This window comes from Bufo gargarizans, chromosome 1 (assembly GCF_014858855.1).
Source record: "Bufo gargarizans isolate SCDJY-AF-19 chromosome 1, ASM1485885v1, whole genome shotgun sequence".
Classification (NCBI taxonomy): Eukaryota; Metazoa; Chordata; class Amphibia; order Anura; family Bufonidae; genus Bufo; species Bufo gargarizans.
Window position 1 is genome coordinate 515,240,054 of NC_058080.1, and position 20,860 is coordinate 515,260,913.

At 48.5% G+C, this 20,860-nt stretch overlaps 1 protein-coding gene across 1 annotated transcript in view; it reads right to left on the bottom strand.

Moving 5' to 3' along the window:
- Positions 1-13,539: 13,539 nt before the first annotated feature.
- Positions 13,540-20,860, bottom strand: part of MMAB (metabolism of cobalamin associated B) — a 60,532-nt gene continuing 53,211 nt past the window's right edge. Inside the window, exons 11-14 of the mRNA XM_044275359.1 lie at positions 16,382-16,479; positions 16,198-16,262; positions 15,878-15,937; positions 13,540-14,031 (exon numbers count right to left, since the gene is read on the bottom strand). Of these exons, the coding sequence (XP_044131294.1) occupies positions 13,944-14,031; positions 15,878-15,937; positions 16,198-16,262; positions 16,382-16,479 (311 nt within the window). The 3' untranslated portion in view covers positions 13,540-13,943. The remainder of the gene's footprint in view (positions 14,032-15,877; positions 15,938-16,197; positions 16,263-16,381; positions 16,480-20,860) is intronic.

The following is a 20,860-nucleotide window of genomic DNA, read 5'->3' on the forward strand; positions in this document are numbered from 1 at the left end:
CGCTTGATGCCTGAAATTTGAACCTTTAAGGTGGATGGAGAGAGGCCTATGTCCAGACCTTTTTGTAGAAATTCCAGAATTTTCTGAATGTTAGGCCCTACAAGATTTGGATTCTCTTCACCTGACTATGAACAGAACCTTTTCCAGATCTTCAGGTATATCGCAGACATTACTTTTTTCCTAGAGCATCTCAAGGTGGCTATAACCTTGTCTGACAGGCCCTGAGACTTTATAAGGGAGACCTCAGGATCCAAGCCGTGAGCTTCAGGAACTCCGGATGAGGATGTAGCAACGGACCCTGGTATAGGATGTCCCCTCTGAGTGGGAGTCTCACTGGTTCGTCTATTGCTAGTTTCAAGAGAGGAGAGAACCAACTTCTCTTCGGCCAGAACGGGGCGATCAATATTACTGTGGTTCTTCCCTCCTGAATCTTCTGAATGACCCTCGGGATGAGAGGCAATGGAGGGAATGCGTATCCTAGATCCCAGCACCATTTTAGGGAGAAGGCATCTATTCTCCAGGGATGATCTACAGCATTTAGGGAGCAGAATGTTTGTACTTTCGTATTTTCCTTGATGCGAACAGGTCTATTGTAGGAAGCCCCCATCTCTGGGTTAGCATATTGAAGACCTCTGGATTCAGTGACCACTCTGTATGATCTACCACTTGTCTGCTCAAAAGTCAGCTTCTAGATTCTGGGATCCCTTCAGGTGCATTGCTGAGATGGATTTTAGTTCTTTCTCTGCAAAGGAGAAAATTTCCTCTGAGATACTCTGGAGTCTCCTTGATCGAGTACCTCCCTGATGTTTCAAGTAGGAGACCACGGTCATGTTGTCCGATAGGACTTTCACGTGCTGATCTCTTATCAGCTGTCTGGCGGAAAGTAGAGCTTCTCTTACCGCATACAGCTCCCTGAAATTTGAAGATTGGGCAGATATCAGATGTTTCCACGTTCCCTGGAAATAAGCTCTGTCGATTTTCGCTGCCCAACCAGGATTGTCTGGCATCCGTGAAGATCGTAATTGAAGACTATTTGATCCATGGAACTCCCTGGGAAAGATTCTTCTCCTTTATCCACCATGACAGAGATCTCTTTACTGATCATGGGATTGGAAGCTTGGAAGTCCAGAGAGCCCTTCTTCTTGTTCCAGTGGGACAATAGCCAGTTCTGTATCACTCGACAGTGAGCCCGGCGCCCACTCGACAGAAGGTATACAGGAGGTTAGGAGGCCGAGTAGGCTCATTGCTTCCCTCACTGAGCATCTCTTCTGGAGTTGGAAGTGCCTCACCTTGTTTACCAGGGACAGGATCTTGCTCTGTGGTAGGAAGGTTGACTGAGTTACGGAGTCTACTGTAACTCCCAGGAACCTCACCTTCGTGGATGGAACTAACATTGACTTGGGTTCATTCACTATCCATCCCAGCTGAGACAGACGGGACAGAAATATTTCCAAGTCCGACAGCAGGAGTTCTTTTGAGTCTGCTATAATTAGAAAGTCGTCCAGATACGGCACTATATTTAACCCTTCCTGTCTGAGTGGGGCTATCGTTTCTATCACCAATTTGGTGAAAAGCCTTGGAGCGGCTGAAATCCCGAAGGGTAGCGCTATGAATTGGAAATGAAGAATCCGATTGGAAGGGTCTAGGATCGCAAATCTTAGATACCTCTGGTGATCTGGGTGAATGGGGACATGCAGATAGGCGTCTTTCAGGTCGACCGAGCACATAAATGCTCCTAGCTTTATCAGAGGTACTATGGATTTGAGAGACTCCATCTTGAACTTCCTGTAAAGAATAAACTTGTTCAGTTGTTTCAAGTTATAATGGTCCGGAAGTCTCCTTCCTTCTTCTTACTAAAAATAGGGTTGAATAGTACCCTCGACCTCTTTGAGACTGCGGGAACTGGGATTACTACTCCCTTCTTCACCAAGTCCTGGACTCCCTGGAAAATATTCAGGTTGGAGGATCTGGCAGGCATCTTTGTGACGACGAATCTTGGAGGGGGGAGAGAGGTGAACTCGATCCTGTAACCTTGCCGAATGATATCCAAGGCCCAAGGATTTTTTGATGTTAGTGCCCATGGACCTAGGAAATCCTTCAGTCTCCCCCCTACAATGGCGTCACTGTTTATCTTCGAATTTAGATTGGGGCTTAAGAAGGAAGCCTCTTCCTTTACCCCCTTTGGGATAAGACCAGCGGCCTGACTTGCCTTTCCCCCTAACAGCCTTGTTTTGTCCACCGTAAGACCGAAAGGACTGGTTCCTTCTAAAGGACTTTTCCTCAGGGAATCCCTTTTTCTTGTCGGCCGCTTTCTCGAGAATCTTGTCTAGGACCGGCCCGAATACATACTCTCCTGAAAAGGGGATAGATACTAACTTTTGTTTAGAAATTCTATCGCCCGACCAAGACTTCATCCATAAAGCCCGACGAGCCGCATTGGAAAGCCCCGCCTCCTTAGCACAGAATCTAATAGATTCAGCCGATGCATCTGCCAGGAATCCCGTAGCTGATTTAAGTAGCGGGATGGACTGCAGGATTTCTTCCCTGGAGGTCTTACTGCTTAGGTGGTTCTCAAGCTCTCCTAACCATAAGTACATAGACCTAGCAACAGACGTTGCTGCGATGTTGGTCTTAATGTTAAACATGGAGGCCTCCCAAGATTTTCTTAAAAGGGCGTCTGCCTTCCGCTCCATAGCATCTTTCAATTGAGCGGCATCCTCAAACGGCAGGGCAGTTTTTTTGTTAACTTTCGCCACGTGCACAGTCTATTTTAGGGGTCTCGTCGAACAATTTAGACTGAGAGGGGTCGAACAATAGTCGATTTTTAATTCTTTGGAAATTCCCAAGTCGTTTTTCTGGTTCCGACCATTCTTCCAAAATCATTTCTCTAATATGTTATTTATGGGGAAGACCTTGGATTTCTTTACCCTGAGTCCCCCGAACATTTCATCCTGAATGGATAAGGACCTAGGGGTTTCTTGAATCCCCATTGTCGCTCTGACTGCCTTTAGTAAGTCACCCATCTCTTCTGAGGAAAAATAAAATTTCCTATTACTTTCGTAGATTTCTTCTTCAGAGAGAGAGATCATCCTCCCACTGCACGGAAGTAGAAGCTTTATCGTCAGCATCCTCGGATCCAGAGGTAATGATCCTAGAACGCGGACGCTTGCAAGAGGGCTCGCCCTGGGAATCAGACGGAGCAACTCTAGCTGCCCTAATTTCTTCCTGAACCACAGATCTGATATTCTCCATAAGGGCCGATTGTTCCTGCTGGATCACATCAGAAATACACGCCTTACAAAGCTTCTTTCCATATTCGTCAGGCAGTCTTTTAGCACAAGAGATGCAGCAAGGAGTTTTTTTAACCTTTTTTTTTAGCCTCTTTAGCCTAAAAATAAATATGGAATAGAGGCATCAGAAATTAGACCTAGCGGAAAATACAGTGCCATGAAAAAGCGGACCCCCAGAGGGATACTTACAGGAGGCAGAGAGGGAGCATCAGGCTCCATAACAGTTTGATAATTCAGGACCTGACATATTCTGAAGTAGAAGTGTAATCACAGTACTCACAGACCTCAGATCAGCGTTCCATGGCCGTCCCGCCATTTATTCAAACTGCTCTGTCCTCCTGCACTTTACTTCCGGGTTGCGTCACATGAACGAACCCGGAAGTGACGTCACCGACGCCGGCGTGCGCACACGCCGGCCGCTACCAGCCCAACCCACAGGGGAGGAAGATTGCGGCCCGGGAGCAGGCTCCAGACCAGGCGGAGCGAGTCCTCCCGATACCCCCCAGACCAGCATAAGCACACGGCCGCCGGCGGACTGGGGGAGCTCCGATGAGCTTCAGGTAACCAGGAGACCGTCCTCGGACCCTCCTGGAGAAGGAAAAAATAAAAAAGAAGACTATTTCCCATCTTCATCTCCCTGCCGACCGCAGGGAGACTCTTCTCTGACCCTGGCCACAGTGGGGACAGGAACACTGCGGTGTGGTGGTGGTGGGAGGGGGCAATTTAACCTCTTCTCTGTTCTTGCCCCCACAGAGGTCATGGTGATGATATGGGAAAAGACTTTTACAACTTGTGCTGGTGAGGTTCGGCAAGTGCCTAGGGGTGGCGTTACTGCAGCAAGTGCCCAGGCCCCTCGGTGATGTGCCCAGAAAACCACATCTATTTCACCCCTCTGGCCCGCTCTCCTTTCCTATTATTTACTCCTCCTCTCCCTCACAAATCTCGCGCCTGTTCCGCTCCACACTTGTCTCTTACGTGCGCACTGCTGTGGCCATTATGGGCAGAGGAACAGGGAGTTGCACTGCGGTCCGTAGGGGCGGGTTGGCGCAGCATTGTCTTTCCTCTAGCAGGCGTGAGATTTGTGACTGAGAGGAGGTAATAATGGGAAAGGAGGGCAGGCCAGAGGGGTGAAATAGGTGTGGTTTTCTGGGCACATTGCCGAGGGGCCTGGGCACTTGCTGCAGTAACGCCACCCCTGGGCACTTGCCAAACATCATTAGCATAAGTTTTAAAAGTCTTTTTTGGAAGATCTTGGCGAGGGACAGAACAAATAAAGGTACCATTGTAATGAGGGCACAGGAGTCTAGAACCTGATCTGAGAGGTCTAAAAGGCTCAGATTAAGTGACAGACTCCCTTTAATGCCTATAGTGCATTATGAAATGCATACATACAAAGCGTTTCTTTTGTTATAAGCTTCTCTATAGAACTTGGGGGGATAGCAGAAAAGTTTAAGGCCTCAATCACACTTCAGTGATTTGGTCAGTGATTGTGAGCCAAAACCAGAAGTGGAGCCTACAATGCTCTGTTGATCTGCACCTGCTTTTGGCTTACAAAAACTGATGGAAATCACTGACGTGTGAACTAGGCCTAAATAGCTGCAAAACAGATACCGGCTGTGTGCATTCTGTATTTTACAGAATGTCCGGCCCATAATAGAACAGTCCTAGCCTGCGTAATGCAGACAATAGGACATGTTCTATATTTTTGTGGATGCCTTGGAACATTAATGTGAATGGGTCCGCATCCAAGCCGCAAAAAATGTGGATTGGATGCAGTCAAACTAAGCTCATGTGCATGAGACCTAAGGTTTGGGCTACACTGCAATCTTGAGACATGTGTTGCGCGACCAAGGACCGCAGTGTAGCAATAGAAATAAATGAGGTTGCAGCTCAACTCTATTTTTTGCCGCGACCTCAGAATCACAAAATTCCTAGCAGGGTTGTGTTTTTTGCACGGAAGGCATAAGCAGCATTTGTCAATGATCTGCACTTCCGCATGTATCTGCTCAGCTTTTGCAGCATGTGGAGTAAGGATCCATAGAAATCTTATAGGATCCGTAGTCAATGCTGCAAAAACGAGATTTTTGTGACACTCACCTGTAAAATCTCTTTCTCGCGGGGTTCATTGAGGGACACAGGACCGTGGGTATAGCTTGCTGCTGCCATTAGGAGGCGACACTAGGCTAAAAAAAGTGATAACTCCTCCCCTGCAGGCTATACCCCCTCCAGCCTGGAGAGAGCATATCAGTTTGTGCCCAAGCCATAGGAGTAGGAGAAAATAACCATACGGCAAACCACCAACAACTGACAAACGCCAGTCGGATCAAACCAGAACTGGGGCCATACTGGCTCCACAACCGCCAACAATCACAGCAAACAGAAATTACTGGGTGGGAGCTGTGTCCCCCAATGAACCCCGCGAGAAAGAGATTTTACAGGGGAGTTTCACAAAAATCTCGTTTTCTCGCTGGTATCACTGGGGGACACAGGACCGTGGGACATCCTAAAGCAGTCCACGGGGAGGGAAAAAATCACATGCCCATGGAGAAAAAACGCCCTCGAGGATGCGTAACTCACTGCCGCTTGCAAGAATTTGCTGCCTGGAACAGTATCCGCCGGTGCCTAGGAAGGCACCCGGTAAGACTTGATGAACTTGTGCCCGGAAGACCAAGATACTGCCTTCCACACTGGAAGCTACCGCATGAAGGAGATGGACCCGAGAAGCGCCGACCGCTGGTCGGGCGGGCCAAGACTCAGCTGGGCGTTGCCTACCCGAGGGCGGACTGCCCGAGCAACTGTTAAACGGATCTATCTGGAAAACATCCTTTGGAGGCCGTCAGCCTTGACAAGGACCCCAGGAGAAGAATTGGTAGAAGTCTGTAGGGCTGTAAGCGCTAGACAAGGACAAGCAAGCCCAGAGGCCAAATCACATGGCTGATGGAGAGCTCGGTCCGTGTACTACGAGGGAGAAAAAAGAGAAACCCATGTCTGTGAGGTGTGGAAAGGCGACCACCTTCTGCGAAAAAAGAGGATCCTGGACGGAACACTGCCCTATGTTCATAATTAAAGAAAAAAATACATACAAGAAAGGCGTATCAACTTCAGAGAAAAAATAAAATGAAAAATAACAACGCCAAGAAAACAGCTGGCTCCTGGCCGCAGCTGTGGAAATAGAATTAAAAGACCAAGTCCGTAGGATTCACCTCTGGTCCAGAGAACGCCCCCTAGGGAGCAGAATATTGGTAGACCACGCCCTTATAGCCATAGAGGCTGGTGGTGAGATTTCCAGTGAGAGAAGCTGCCTGAGAATCACTAAGAAAAACGCCTGAGCCAGGCGTGCCCCACTGCAGACCAAAGTATCAATACCACACGGGAAAGGTAAAGTAAAGCCAATGTGAGCACCGCTAGTGATGGGAAGCCCCGTCAGTGACCATATTTCAACAAGGCGGCAACGCTGCCTGGAAGGGCAGATGAGTGGAACAAAGATGAGAGAAATACTCTTGCCGGGCGGAGCTCGACTACGCTCCACCCGTCTTGGGAAGGCTCTCAGTCCACCCCCGGAATGAGTAGTGAAAGAACAACCACCATTGGCTTGAGGTGACGTAGATATCACTGACATCTGAAGAGAGGTAGCACCAATGGCGTTACGGTCTGACTACTAGAATCCAGGTCCCGTTTAGAACGGCACTCTAGTGTTGACGAGTGCCGTAGGGACTGATCTACCCAGTAGAACGCACTCAAAAGGTAGGTGCTGATCAACCATCGCCACCCCCGAGCCGACGACAGAAGGACAACAGTAAATAATAATAATGAAGAAAGACCGGCACTCACTGTAGTCTTCAACCAAAGATGATGTCTTTATTGGTCACATACAATACTCTGACGCGTTTCGGCTCACATCAGGAGCCTTTCTCAAACATATGGATATGGATTAGATGTGGCAGGAGGACAACAGTTGTCAGAGCCACGGACCCTTATTGGTAGTAAACCAGAAAGAGGCCAGAGCTAAAGCCCATTCCCATGTGAGACTGGAGCTCTACAGCGTCTAGTGGTGATGCGATACTCCGCCTGAAGGGAGGCCCTACAAGGGAAGCCCTGAGAGTAATGCTCACGCCATACTCCAGCCGAGGAGTAGGCCACACCGTAGAGGTCACTGATTCTCGTGTTAGAGGAATCCGTTGCCTGACGAAAGAACTATGCAGTAGGCACCTTAGCATGTAATGGTGACTCAAACACCCCTCGTGCGGTAGGGGTTACCGTATGCTCCGCCAGCGTGGACAGGAGAAGGCCTGAGGAAATCCAGTAGAAGTTCTGGTATCAAGCTGGCCTAGTTAGTAGAGCTAACCTTAAACCCTCCACCTGACAAGGGCGCTGAACAGGAGCAACTGCCGAATTAGTACCAGGGTAGAACCCCTACCTGAGGGGGGCTGTCTCGCTACAGCGATAAGGAGCATCTAGCCCTAGCGTGAAGACTACCCTTCGACGGAGAAGCCGTTGTAGTAGCCACTGCAGATTGCCAACATAACGCACTCACCTAGACAAGGATGAGTGGTGGACGAAGCATCCGGAGTCGGTGGAATATTCTGCTTGCTGGATCTTGACCACAGTACTCTGTGCAGTGTGACTGACCTGAATGGTGGAGGCTCATGGGAGTGGGGAGTCTAGGACACATAAGGCTGCGTGACACCCCTGAGAGCACAAAGGCCGACATTTTTGTGTCTCCAATAAGTGCATGAAGAAAAGAGGGATACAATATGGGAGTATCCATAGTATCCAGTGGCAGAATCCATATGCCACTAGATGAGAATATCAGGCACCAGCGGTACCGACTGTTGCCACGGACCACCTGTGAAGGAAACCAAGGCCTCTAGAGTCGTGGCGTAGCTGAAATACAGCATGCAAAGATGCATAGTGATCCCCCCGTTACTGGATCGTTTGTAGAGGGTAATTCCATAGGAAGTATGTGATGGCCAGTGGGAGATGGAATAGTAAACCAACAGAAGCGCAATCCCCCGGTTAGGGAAGGGGGTAGCGTGATAGTCAGAACCGCAATCTACAGAAGTGTAATTACCTACTGAATGGAGGGGGGGAATAAAAAAAAATAAAAAAATAAAAATCGACGGCAAGCACTGCGCCCAGTGGCAGTGCAAACGCTTTACCTATGATCGGGAGTAACATATCCAGTAAGTACTGTAACCCGAGGTAGTGCAAATACATCACCAATCGAAGGGGGTAACGCACCTAGCAGGAACTTGCATATGACGAGTTCTGTACTCTGTGGGAAGTGCCATCATCCCACCCCAGAAAGGGTGTAATGCGTACGTAAACACTGTGACAGCAGTGAGAATGCCATAATGCCACCTATACAAAAGGTTAATGTATGTTGACTATACTGAGCCCAGTGGAACTTCAATTCCGCCACTCACAGAACGAGGGCACCTATGGCTGGCATTGAGGCCAATGCTAGTGAGGTCAGTCCACCTCAGGAAGGAGGTAATACCCAAATTACGCACTGTATCTAGTAGAAGTGTAAATAGTGCCTAAGGAAAGGGTAAATGCATACACCAGAATCGGCTAGCACGGACGTAATCTAGGAAAAATAATCCGGATTCATGTCAGAGTCCGAATAACTGTCCTGCTTCGGCCCGCTCGTGCACAGTTCCACCTCTCAGCCTCTAGCCCAAGGCTGTTGCAGGCTGTGGTGGTGTTGATATAATAACCAAACTACCCGGAGGTGGAATGGAACTAAAGGTCTGCTCACCGATTGCGCAGACTGTGCTCTATTAACCAAACGACCCAGGAGGGTGGATTGGGAACTTCCAGAGGTCCTCCACTGAGTTGCGCAGGAGAAGAAACTCAAACCGACACCCCCGGAGGGTGGATAGGAAGTTTCAGTTGTCCTCAACTTGCATTGGATTTGCACAGTTGTAGTATTATTAACCAACCGGCCTCAGAGGGCGGATTGGGATCCTCCAGATGTACCCCACTGGACTTTGCAGTTGGAGCATTATCAACCAAACGGCCCGGAGGGCGGAATGGGAGTCCCTCAGATGTACTCCACTGGATTTGCGCAGTTGGAACATAAATCAACCAACCGGCCTCAGAGGGCGGATTGGGAGCCTCCAGATGTACCCCACTGGATTCACGCAGTTGGAGCAGTATCAACCAAACGGCCCAGAGGGCGGAATGGGAATCCCTCAGATGTACTCCACTGGAATTGCACAGTTGGAGCCATATCAACCAAACGGCCGCAGAAGGCGGATTGGGAAAACTTCAGATATACTCCACTGAATTTTTGCAAGTGGATCATTATCAACCAAACGGCCCGAAGGGCGATTGGGGACCTTTCATATGTACTCCACTGGCTTTGTCCGAGTGAAGCACGATCAACCAAGCTGCCCGTAAGGTCAGATGAACTCCACTGGATTTGCCCAGTTGGAGCATTAGCAACGGCCCCGGAGGGTGGGCCACTGTCCGGGATTGGGAACAGGCCCTGGGCATAGAGCTCGGTCTGTGAGGAGGGCAGGACCTGTATGGGCGCACATTTTTATTTAAAAAGAACAAAAAAATAAATAAAATATATATATAATTTTATTTTTATTTTTTTGATTATTGAGGTGAGGACCTAACCTTAAATGGACAAGGAGGAAGAAAAGCTGCATCCTGCAATATTAAGGCACATTGTGCCTGCCGATAGAGACCTAGGGTAAGGGTAATCTGGTTACCGGATTCAAGTGGCAGGGTAGGAAGGGTTAATGTCCAAAGGCCAGAGCGGAGCCAGCTGGCTCCCGGGGAAAATTCGCGCCAGAATATGGACCCGCCCTCCGTACCTGAGGTGAAGTTGCGGCCTAGAAGGCTGCAAAGCCGGGAACTAAAGTTTCACATGGGACCCACCGCCCGCCGAACACAGCGGTACCTGGCGATGCAATGAATGAGGCCATGGAAACCCACCCGTGGGCCGGGAGAAAAAAAACTGTGCGGTCGGGAAGAATCGGAAGGCCCGAATGAAGCCGGGGCCTAGATTTTTCTGTGCTCCGCTGTCGGAAAACTAAGGTACCCCGATCGGCACTAGCAGGCGTCCAAGTTCATACCTGCTAGAGGCGCGGTGCCTGGCCGACCGGGGAGCCCATCCGGTCGGTCTGAGGAAAGGGGCATTGAGAGTGCAGCGGCGTAGTTTCTAAAGTCCCCTGCCCGATATGTTAGATCGGAGGGGGGTGGGAGGAAAAATAATGCCGCCGCCGCCGGTTCGGGATTAACCCCTTCATTCCCCGATTTCTGAGGGAATATGCAGTGACTGGTGGAGGACTCGCAGCCTCCATAAGAAAGGGCCATGGTGTGAGGGGGACAGAGAGGGACAGTATACTCACCTGTCTTCATCTGTGTTCTTCACCCTTAGTCTTGTACCAGCAGGGACACCCCACGACCGCTGGCACCAGGCATCAGGGGTCCGGGCAGAGAAGGGCTGGAGAGGAGGTGTCCCTCTTGCTGGCGGGAAGCAGGGGAGCGAGGCTGCCCTGGTCCACTTTGTCTTCTTGGGGGAGGCAAGGCGGTGGAACAAGCAACACCGGCCAGCCTCCCAGGGAGACAGGGACGCAAGCGTGCCTGTGCCCCATCTATGAAATCTGTAAAAGATAACAAAATTAAGAAAATCAAAAAAGGCCACCCTGCTAAGCAGGGAGGTCTGCCTCCTACGACACTAAGCTAAAAACTGATATGCTCTCTCCAGGCTGGAGGGGGTATAGCCTGCAGGGGAGGAGTTATCACTTTTCAGCCTAGTGTCGCCTCCTAGTGGCAGCAGCAAGCTATACCCACGGTCCTGTGTCCCCCAATGATACCAGCGAGAAAGCAGAGCTGATGCAAGTGAAAGGTGCAGATTGCTCTAAGAAGCACCACTGCACCTTCTGCACTTTGTGGGAAAATGTGGTGTCTAATCTCGACCTGGCAAACAATTATTCAGTATAGAGAAGAGCGATGGTATAACGATCATGCATTCCTGTACTGAGCGAGCGAGCAGACGATTGCTGGGAAGGAACACTTCCTTCCCGACATTCGCCGGCAGAATCGGGCTGTGTAATACTGCTAGGCCAACTAAGGCTGTATTTGTAACTAAATGTTATTTAACAATTGTCGGGGGCTTTTGTCTGATATATTTAAACTGATATCATTTGTCCTAGGAAACAGTGGTGTAGGAGTATATGGTTGGAAGTTCAGCTTTGATGCTTTCTCTCACAGCCGTGCCTGTCTCCTGCACAACACTTCCATTGAGTGTGTCACTCACCTGCGCTATCCTCCCTATGCTGAGAAGCAGCTGCGTCTCATGCAGTGGGCGACATCTATCTCCAGAACAAACTGGTGATGCATATCGTAAAGACGTTTTATAATCTTTGTTTGGAGAGCTGCATTCGATGTTCAATGTGGATGTGAAACTTGTGTCCTACAGCCAAGATCATTTAGTCTTGGCAATGTGATTATGGTATATATGATTTTAAATGCAGTGCATATGCGTGGGGAAATATTAACCCTATAGCTGTGTACCTTTTTTCACTGGTATGCACTAATGTTTATGAGATTAGTATCTTGTCACCAGATACTTTTAAAACCATTAATTTGGCATTAAAAAGAGAAACGTTGAGAAATGGCAGCTACTTCAAAGCTTTGCGTTTGTATGTTACTTGTAGGGGTGGGCGATATGGCCTAAAATCTATATTGCGATATAATTTTAAGCATGTGCGATATATATTGCAATATATTGTTTTCTATATTTGGGGGGGAGGGTTTTAAACTTTTTTATTTTTTTTTACATTTTATTAAATAACTATTAGCCTCCTTAAGGGCTAGAACCCTTGTCATATTCACCCTAATAGAGCTCTATTAGGGTGAATATGACTTTACACTCTCCCTGCTGTCCTGTGCTTTGTGCACACAACAGCAGGTTGCTGACCATGGCAGCCAGCCTCTCATGTGCCCCCATCCTCTGATCCGCCCCCCAGCCTCTCCCTCTTATCAGCCCCCTCTGGTAACTCAAACCAACCCCCCCTCCCTCCCCAGTATTAATCATTGGTGGCAGTGGCCACAGGATCCCCCTCCTTCCCCCATCATTGGTGGCAGTGGGCAGTTCCGATTGGAGTCCCAGCAGTGTAATGCTGGGGCTCCGATTGGTTACCATGGCAGACAGGACGCTACTGAAGTCCTGGCTGCCACGGTATGTTAGTGAGCAGCATTATACTCACGTGTGCCGTGGCCGCCGGGAGCTCCTTCTTCTCATAGGTCTATGCGGCGCATTGCTAATGCTATAAGCATTAGCAATGCACCGCACAGACAGAAGAGGGAGCGACCGGCGGCCACGGCGCACGCGAGTATAATACTGCTCACTAACATACCATGGCAGCCAGGACTTCAGTAGCGTGACTCCTGGCTGCCATGGTAACCGATCGGAGCCCCAGCATTACACTGCTGGGTCTCCGATCGGAACTGCCCACTGCCACCAATGCAGAGACTGAAGAACATTCCCAGCACCCGACCTCTGACAGGACGGTGTGATCTGCGCAATTAAATTGCGTCGTATCGCAGTGTGCAGTCATAGGGGCCAGGATATGGCCGGCACATGAACGCTACGTTGGTATTCAGGCATTAATTGGTGGCGCAGTCAGTGGCCACAGTCCCTCCCCTCCTCCTCCTACTCTGTTCTTATTGGTGGCCAGAGCAGCCGCGCACAGTGGGGAGGGAGGGACTCCCTCCTTCTCCACTGTGCCGGCTCAGGAGAACATGGCGAGCGCCGAGAGCGTGATTATTCATTACCTCTCAGTGGTCATATCGCGGTCCGGCGATATAGGCGATATGCACAAAATCCATATCGTGGCACAAATTTATATTGCATATCACCCACCCCTAGTTACTTGTATATGTATTTTAATAAAAACTATTTATATGATCTCAAAACACCTGCCTGAAGAACACATGGAATTGATATCTTTATGCAAAGGTTTCCGTGTCACAGTTCAACTTTCTGCATCTGTAGTTATACATGGTGGTCAGATTACAGTTTATAGGAATTGGTTCTATTTTCAGTCCTTGTATTCAGAAAAAAATTAAATGCCACACTCCCAGACAATAGCATTACCAGTAACTTTCATTCCCAATTACAGTAACACTTTTTGTTCCATCATGATATTAAAGACTACTTTATTTCTTAGCTAGTTATAATTGTGATAGATTTCTATGTCTGCCTAGAACACAGAATGTCCTGATATATTTGCAAAGGGATTTATTCAGATAATATGTTCTTGATGTAACAGGTCATGCTTCAAAATGCCAGTCTTGTAAGGCCTCCTGCACACAACTGTAGGTGTCACGTTGCCGTATTGCAGATCCGCAATACACGGGCACCGTTCCGTGTGCATTCCGAATCACGGATGCGGACCCATTCACTTCAATCAGCCGATGTTCGTGCATTGCTGCCCGCATTTTGTGGGCCGCAGCATGGCCACGGGGCGCACATGTTCGTGTGCAGGAGGCCTAAGTCTGAACGTCCTATACTTCAAAGAGAAAAATATTCTTAAAGTTGCCTTGTGTAGCCTGATCTGTATCCATGAACTATGTATGGTCTCCTCACTCCAAGCTGGATCCACTGTCCATGGCATAATTATAAATCCCTCATGGGTGCATTCGAGTGTACACTGTCTCAGACCGGCCTTCTGTCTTGGCTGCATATCTTGCCAATGTGAAAAGATAATCGCTTAATCTGCAAAAGAGCAAAAGAATAAAACTATATCTATGCAACTATTACACACAGATATAAGATTAATAGCATCAGCTTAAAGGGCTTCTGTCACCCCCAAAAGTAATTGACAGAAGCCCTTTAAGATATATTCAAAAACTCTGTTCCCCCCATTGTAAGGATTCCTCTGAGCAAACTTTTAACAGCTAATTAAAATGGCCCTCTAGTGTAATTAAAGAAAATATCCCATGAAAAATGATCACATATCCACAAGATAGGTGATAAGGATGTCAGACTGCTGGCACCAGCGATTCTGAGAATGCAGGTACGTGCACTGTTTCTTTCACTTCTGAGCGAGCTCTTCTTCGTCATCCCCTAGAAGTGGGCTGTGTATGATACGAGGTAACTCCCTGTAGTAACAGTTCTGCTGTTGCTGCTCTCCATGTGGTAAGGAAGTGAAGCAGCATGGCGAAGAATGGGATGTTTAGCACAGTGCTGGGGCTGCCAGGAGGATGGTACCCCCAGTGTAAACCCCCCCCCCCCCCTCCCTCCTCTCCCATAATGCACCAACAGCTTATGCCCTACCGGAGCTGTCTTCAGGTGAATGTGCTGACAGCATGAAGGTAGCCCAAAATCTGGTGCACTGCGCCTGTGAAGGTGAGTTAACTTCATGGAGCTGGACTTTAGGAAGAAAGCGGGGTGGTGTGTGTCATGGATCTTCACTAGGGTTGTATTCGTGGCAACACATCTCTCAGTGGAGTTGTGGGAAAGGGCAGGAACTGAGGAATAGGTGGGGATCAAGGAAGTTGCAGGGGTGAGATTACTATTTTGATTACATATATATATATATATATATATCCATCCATCCATGGGAAAAATCTGGCAGCACTCCCTTTAAAACTTTTACGGTGTAGGGTGCCCGCGGTGATCCCTCGATTCAGGACGGAAGACAGACAATGAAAGTCCGCAGCACTCCTTGAAAGATAAAATGTGCTCTTTATTCACACATATCAAGTGACAACGTTCTCAAGTCAGGTGAAACACAAAGTGCAGAAGTGCCAATATAAATACATAGTAGGGTTATTCATTGCCCAAAAGATTGCCCTTATAAAAAATGGTGGAAAAGGCAAACAAAGCAGTGCTGGTAGCGGTGATGACAGGTTCGCGGGCACGTGATGCGCGCTGAGCGTGCTGACGCTGCATTGATACCAGACTTTGCGGCGTTTGGTCGCCGCCTTTCGGTGACGTATAGTAGTTATGTACCGCCTAATAGCAGGGGTAAGAGTTGACACATGTGCAGTGGCGAGGAATAGACGCGCAGAACCAGCGTGCATCTACGCGAGTTAAGACGCCATCCTCTTGGTTCACTCTACAATCTCCCAGCAAGGTACAGATGTATGTTAAGTGGTTTTAACTGCACTATGCACTTTATTATATGCACCATGATCATGAAAAATTGTAATTGATATCACTGCTATAATGTCATAGTATATATGCAGGACGCTTGGCAGTCTCTGTTCACATTGAGATGCGGTGTAAATGAATGAATCGTAACATTCCTATAAAGGGGAGTGCACTTTTATTTGTATTGGTTGATTAACTAATAGGTAACAACCCTACTATGTATTTATATTGGCACTTCTGCACTTTGTGTTTCACCTGACTTGAGAAAGGTTCTGTGAGAGAACCGAAACGTCGTCACTTGATATGTGTGCTTAAAGAGCACATTTTATCTTTCAAGAAGTGCTGGGGACTTTCATTGTCTATATATATATATATATATATATATATATATGATCTATCTCTATGTACATAAATCTAAGGTATACTTGCTAATAGCAAAGAAATTACTTCAAGTTCACTTTTATACCTGTTCAAGTATTTTCCAACATTTGAATCCACTTCCCCTGTTTGCAGTAGCTTGAAAGTTCTAGAAAAAGGAAAGAAATGTTGTCCAGTTGTTTATGTGCAATTAAGATATTCCTTTAAACCAGGCATGCTCAACCTGGGGTCCTCCAGCTGTTGCAAAACTACAACTCCCAGCATGCCTTAATAGCTGTAGGCTGTCTAGGAATACTTGGGAGTTTTAGTTTTGCAATAGCTGGAGGGCTACAGGTTGGGCATCCCTGCTTTAAACCATAGAAGTGACTAAGTGTACTGTGGGTCACAACGTTAGAAGAAAGGTCTTACACTCGCTCTGCTCTCCGACACACTGCTCGGGCCACATGTAGAGATGCACTGGCCTTTCCTCCAGACTAGAAGATAAAAAAGTGCAGCCCTATGTAAAAAAGTGAGTAAACTACCACTGAAGTATCAGTGAGTGGGGTGAAAATGCAAGCATATCTTATTAAAGAAGGATTTGTGCAGAACATACAGGCAGAATAAAGCTGGTCAGTGGAGGAAGCTGAACAGTGTACTTATCAATCCATTGCTCCAGCTCCTGGATAGGATCCTCATTAAATGATGTATTCACTGCAGAAAGAGAAATCAAGACAATGATGAACAAACCACCATATAGTTTTGTTCGGCTAGGGTTACATGATTACATAAAGATCACCAAGTCATGTGAATGCAGTCATGTGGAAATCCACCTTCTACATTTGTTGTGATTGAGCAGTATGATATTGGGTCCTCACAGAGAGCCAGTCATGAAATTGCAGCGCAATCTGCAGGCAGCCTGCTTACAGAGCACAAGGAGCTGAGCAGACAGATACGTAGTTTTGTGGGAAAAGAGTCAGTAAAGCTTGTAATCTATACAAGTAAAGGGAACCTGCCATCATGAAAATGCAGTGTAATCTACCAAAAGCATGCTATAGAACAAAATGAGCTATTCAGATTGATAAAGTATCATTTTGTTGGAAAATATTCAGAATAACCTGCATTTAATTCATTTACATTCCTGATCATTCTGAGCTCTGAAGTCAAGGAGGTGGTCCTATCAGTGATTGACAGCTATCTCTGTATACACAGTTATAGAGGGAAGGCTGTCAGTCACTGATGGGACCGTCTGCTTGACTTCAAAGGCCAGAAGGAGCATGGATGTATAAATTACATGTTTGATATAAAGTTTAGTGGGAAAAGATTCAATACATCTGCTCAGCAACTCCTGCTTGCAGATTACACTGCATTTTGACAGCTGTCAGTCAGTAATGAAGTCAATCTCTGTATACACACTTACACAGAGTATGCTATCATCACTAGGGCTGCAGTAAACGAATATTTTTGTAATCGAGTATTCTATCGATTATATTTCTCGATTCATCGAGTAATCTAATAAGAAAAAGCTACTTAAAATAACGTACGTAATTAGGTATGTATAAAGTTATTGGTTTGAAGGGGTTAATAACTTTATACATGCCTAATGCCAAGGTGCTTCCATTAACCCCTCCAAACCAATAACTTTATACATGCCCATTGGGTTTGGAGGGGTTAATGGAAGCACCTTGGCATTAGGCATGTATAAAGTTATTGGTTTGAAGAGGTTAATGAAAGCACCTTGGAGGTGCCTTCATTAACCCCTCTCTAAACCAATAACTTTATACATACCAAGGTGGTGCCTGCAGCCTCCATTAACCACTCTCTCTCCATCTCCCTGCCCCCAGCCTCTGATCTGCCTCCCTGCCCCAGCCTCTGATCTGCCTCCCTGCCCCCAGCCTCTGATCTGCCTCCCTGCCCCCAGCCTCTGATCTGCCTCCCTGCCCCCAGCCTCTGACTGCCTCCCTGCCCCCAGCCTCTGATCTGCCTCCCTGCCCCCAGCCTCTGATCTGCCTCCCTGCCCCAGCCTCTGATCTGCCTCCCTGCCCCCAGCCTCTGATCTGCCTCCCTGCCCCCAGCCTCTGATCTGCCTCCCTGCCCCCAGCCTCTGACTGCCTCCCTGCCCCCAGCCTCTGATCTGCCTCCCTGCCCCCAGCCTCTGATCTGCCTCCCTGCCCCCAGCCTCTGATCTGCCTCCCCCCCTCCAGCCTCTGATCTGCCTCCCCCCCAGCCTCTGATCTGCCTCCCCCCCAGCCTCTGATCTGCCTCCCCCAGCCTCTGATCTGCCTCCCCCCTCCCCCCAGCCTCTGATCTGCCTCCCCCCTCCCCCCAGCCTCTGATCTGCCTCCCCCCCCTCCCCCCAGCCTCTGATCTGCCTCCCCCCCCTCCCCCCAGCCTCTGATCTGCCCCCCCCCCTCCCCCCAGCCTCTGATCTGCCTGCCCCCTCTGGTAACGCAACCCCCCCCCCCCCCCCCTCAGTATTAATCATTGGTGGCAGTGGCCACAGGGTCCCCCTCCTCCCCCCCATCATTGGTGGCAGTTTGCAGTTCCGATCGGAGCCCCAGCAGTGTAATGCTGGGGCTCCGATCGGTTACCATGGCAGCCAGGAGTCACGCTACTGAAGTCCTGGCTGCCATGGTATGTTAGTGAGCAGAGAGCAGCATTATACTCACGTGCGCTGTGGCGCCGGTCGCTCCTTCTTCTGTCTGTGCGGCGGATTGCTAATGCTTACAGCATTAGCAATGCGCCGCACAGACCTATGAGAAGGAGCGACCGGCGGCCACAGCGCACGTGAGTATAATGCTGCTCTCTGCTCACTAACATACCATGGCAGCCAGGACTTCAGTAGCACGACTCCTGGCTGCCATGGTAACCGATCGGAGCCCCAGCCATTACACTGCTGGGGCTCCGATCAGAACTGCAAACTGCCACCAATGATGGGGGGGAGGAGGGGGACCACGTGAGTATAATGCTGCTCTCTGCTCACTAACATACCATGGCAGCCAGGACTTCAGTAGCACGACTCCTGGCTGCCATGGTAACCGATCGGAGCTGCAAACTGCCACCAATGATGGGGGGGGGGAGGGGGACCCTGTGGGATATGGCCGGCACATTCATTGGTGGTGCAGTGGCCACAGTCCCTCCCCTCCACCTCCTACTCTGTCCTCATTGGTGTTCAGCGGCAGCCGCGCACAGTGGGGAGGGAGAGACTCCCTCCTCCCCCCTCCTCCCTCCGCTGTGCCAGCCGGCTCAGTCCTGCCTCTCTGGCCTCCGGAGGACACGGAGTGAGATGCTTTAATTTCACTCCCGCTCCGTGATCACGTGATGTAAACAATTACTCGATGCAGGGAAACTGCATCGATGAATTTTTTGACTCGATTTAATCGAGTTATTCGAATAATCGTTTCAGCCCTAATCATCACTATAGCTCACCTCTTTTTGACTTCATTCTTCATGTGGGAGATGTTATCAAATATATAAAATTAAAAGTTTTACAGAATATAGAATAGAACAGAAAAACATGTCACGTTTTGTGTAGTATTTCAGTGAAGCTGAGCTGCAATACCAGAAGCAACCCTGGGTAATCCTATAATATTGATGCTAGTAGCTTCAGTGCTGTTTGTATTGCATTACACTAGATGGACAAAAAGTATTAGGATACACCACTAAATCATTGGAATCAGGTGTCTCACTCAGTCCCATTGCCACAGGAGTATAAAATCCAGTACCTAGCCATGCATTTACAAACATTTATGAAGAAGAGCTTGTTCTAAAGAATCCCAGAGTGGTAATCAGATGCCACCATTGCGATTTTGTGAAATTTATTCCCTCCTAGATATTCCGCCATCATCTCCGAGTGCCATTATCACAGCAACACCGGCACAAAGTGACAGACCATGTAAAGTTACAGAGGCCAAATGCTGAGGAGCATAAAAGTCACTAGTGATGCTGCCTCAACAACTGCAGACTTCCGCCCCTCCTTTTGAATTAACATCAGGAGCTTCATGGCATGGGTTTTACAAAGTGTTGGATGGAGTGCTGTAAAGCACACCACCGCTGGACTCTCAAGCAGTGGAAATGTGTTCTTTGGAGAGGTAAGTTACGCTTCTCTATTTTGTATTATGGACGAGTCTGGGTTTTGTGAATAACAGGAGAAGTTACCTGCCTGACTTCATTGAGCCGACTGTAAAGTTTGCTTGAGGAGGGATAAGGCTATGGGGTTATTCTTCAGCGGTTGGCTTAGGCCCCTTAGTTCCCACAGACATATTCCAAAATCTTGTAGAAAGCCTTCCCAGATGACTGTAAGCAGTTTTATGTGTAAAGGTAGGACTAAGGGCTCTTTCACACTTGCGTTGTCCGGATCCGTTGTGTACTCCATTTGCCGGAAGTGCCCACCGGATCCGTAACACTGCAAGTGATCCGTCTTCAAAATGCGTTCAGTGTTACTATGGCAACCAGGACGCTATTAAAGTCCTGGTTGCCATAGTAGTAGTGGGGAGCGGGGGAGCAGTATACTTACCGTCCGTGCGGCTCCCGGGGTGCTCCAGAGTGACGTCAGGGTGCCCCACGCGCATGGATGACGTGATCGCATGGGGCGCTCTGACGTCATTCTGGAGCGCCCCGGGAGCCGCACGGACGGTAAGTATACTGCTCCCCCGCTCCCCACTACACTTTACCATGGCAAACAGGACTTTAGCGTCCTGGCAGCCATGGTAACCATTCAGAAAAAGCTAAACGTCAGATCCGGTAATGCGCCGAAACAACATTTAGCTTAAGGCCGGATCCGGATTAATGCCTTTCAATGGGCATTAATTCCGGATCAGGCCTTGCGGCAAGTGTTCAGTATTTTTGGCCGGAGCAAAAAGCGCAGCGTGCTGCGGTATTTTCTCCGGCCAAAAAACTTTCCGGTCCTGAACTGAAGACATCCTGATGCACCCTGAATGGATTTCTCTCCATTCAGAATGCACGGGGATAATTCTGATCAGGATTCTTCCGGCATAGAGTTCCGTCGTCGGGGCAAGTGTGAAAGAGCCCTTACTCCATATTAATGTCTACGCAGTGCTCCAGACAAAAAAAAAATACCTAGTAGCCATTGGCT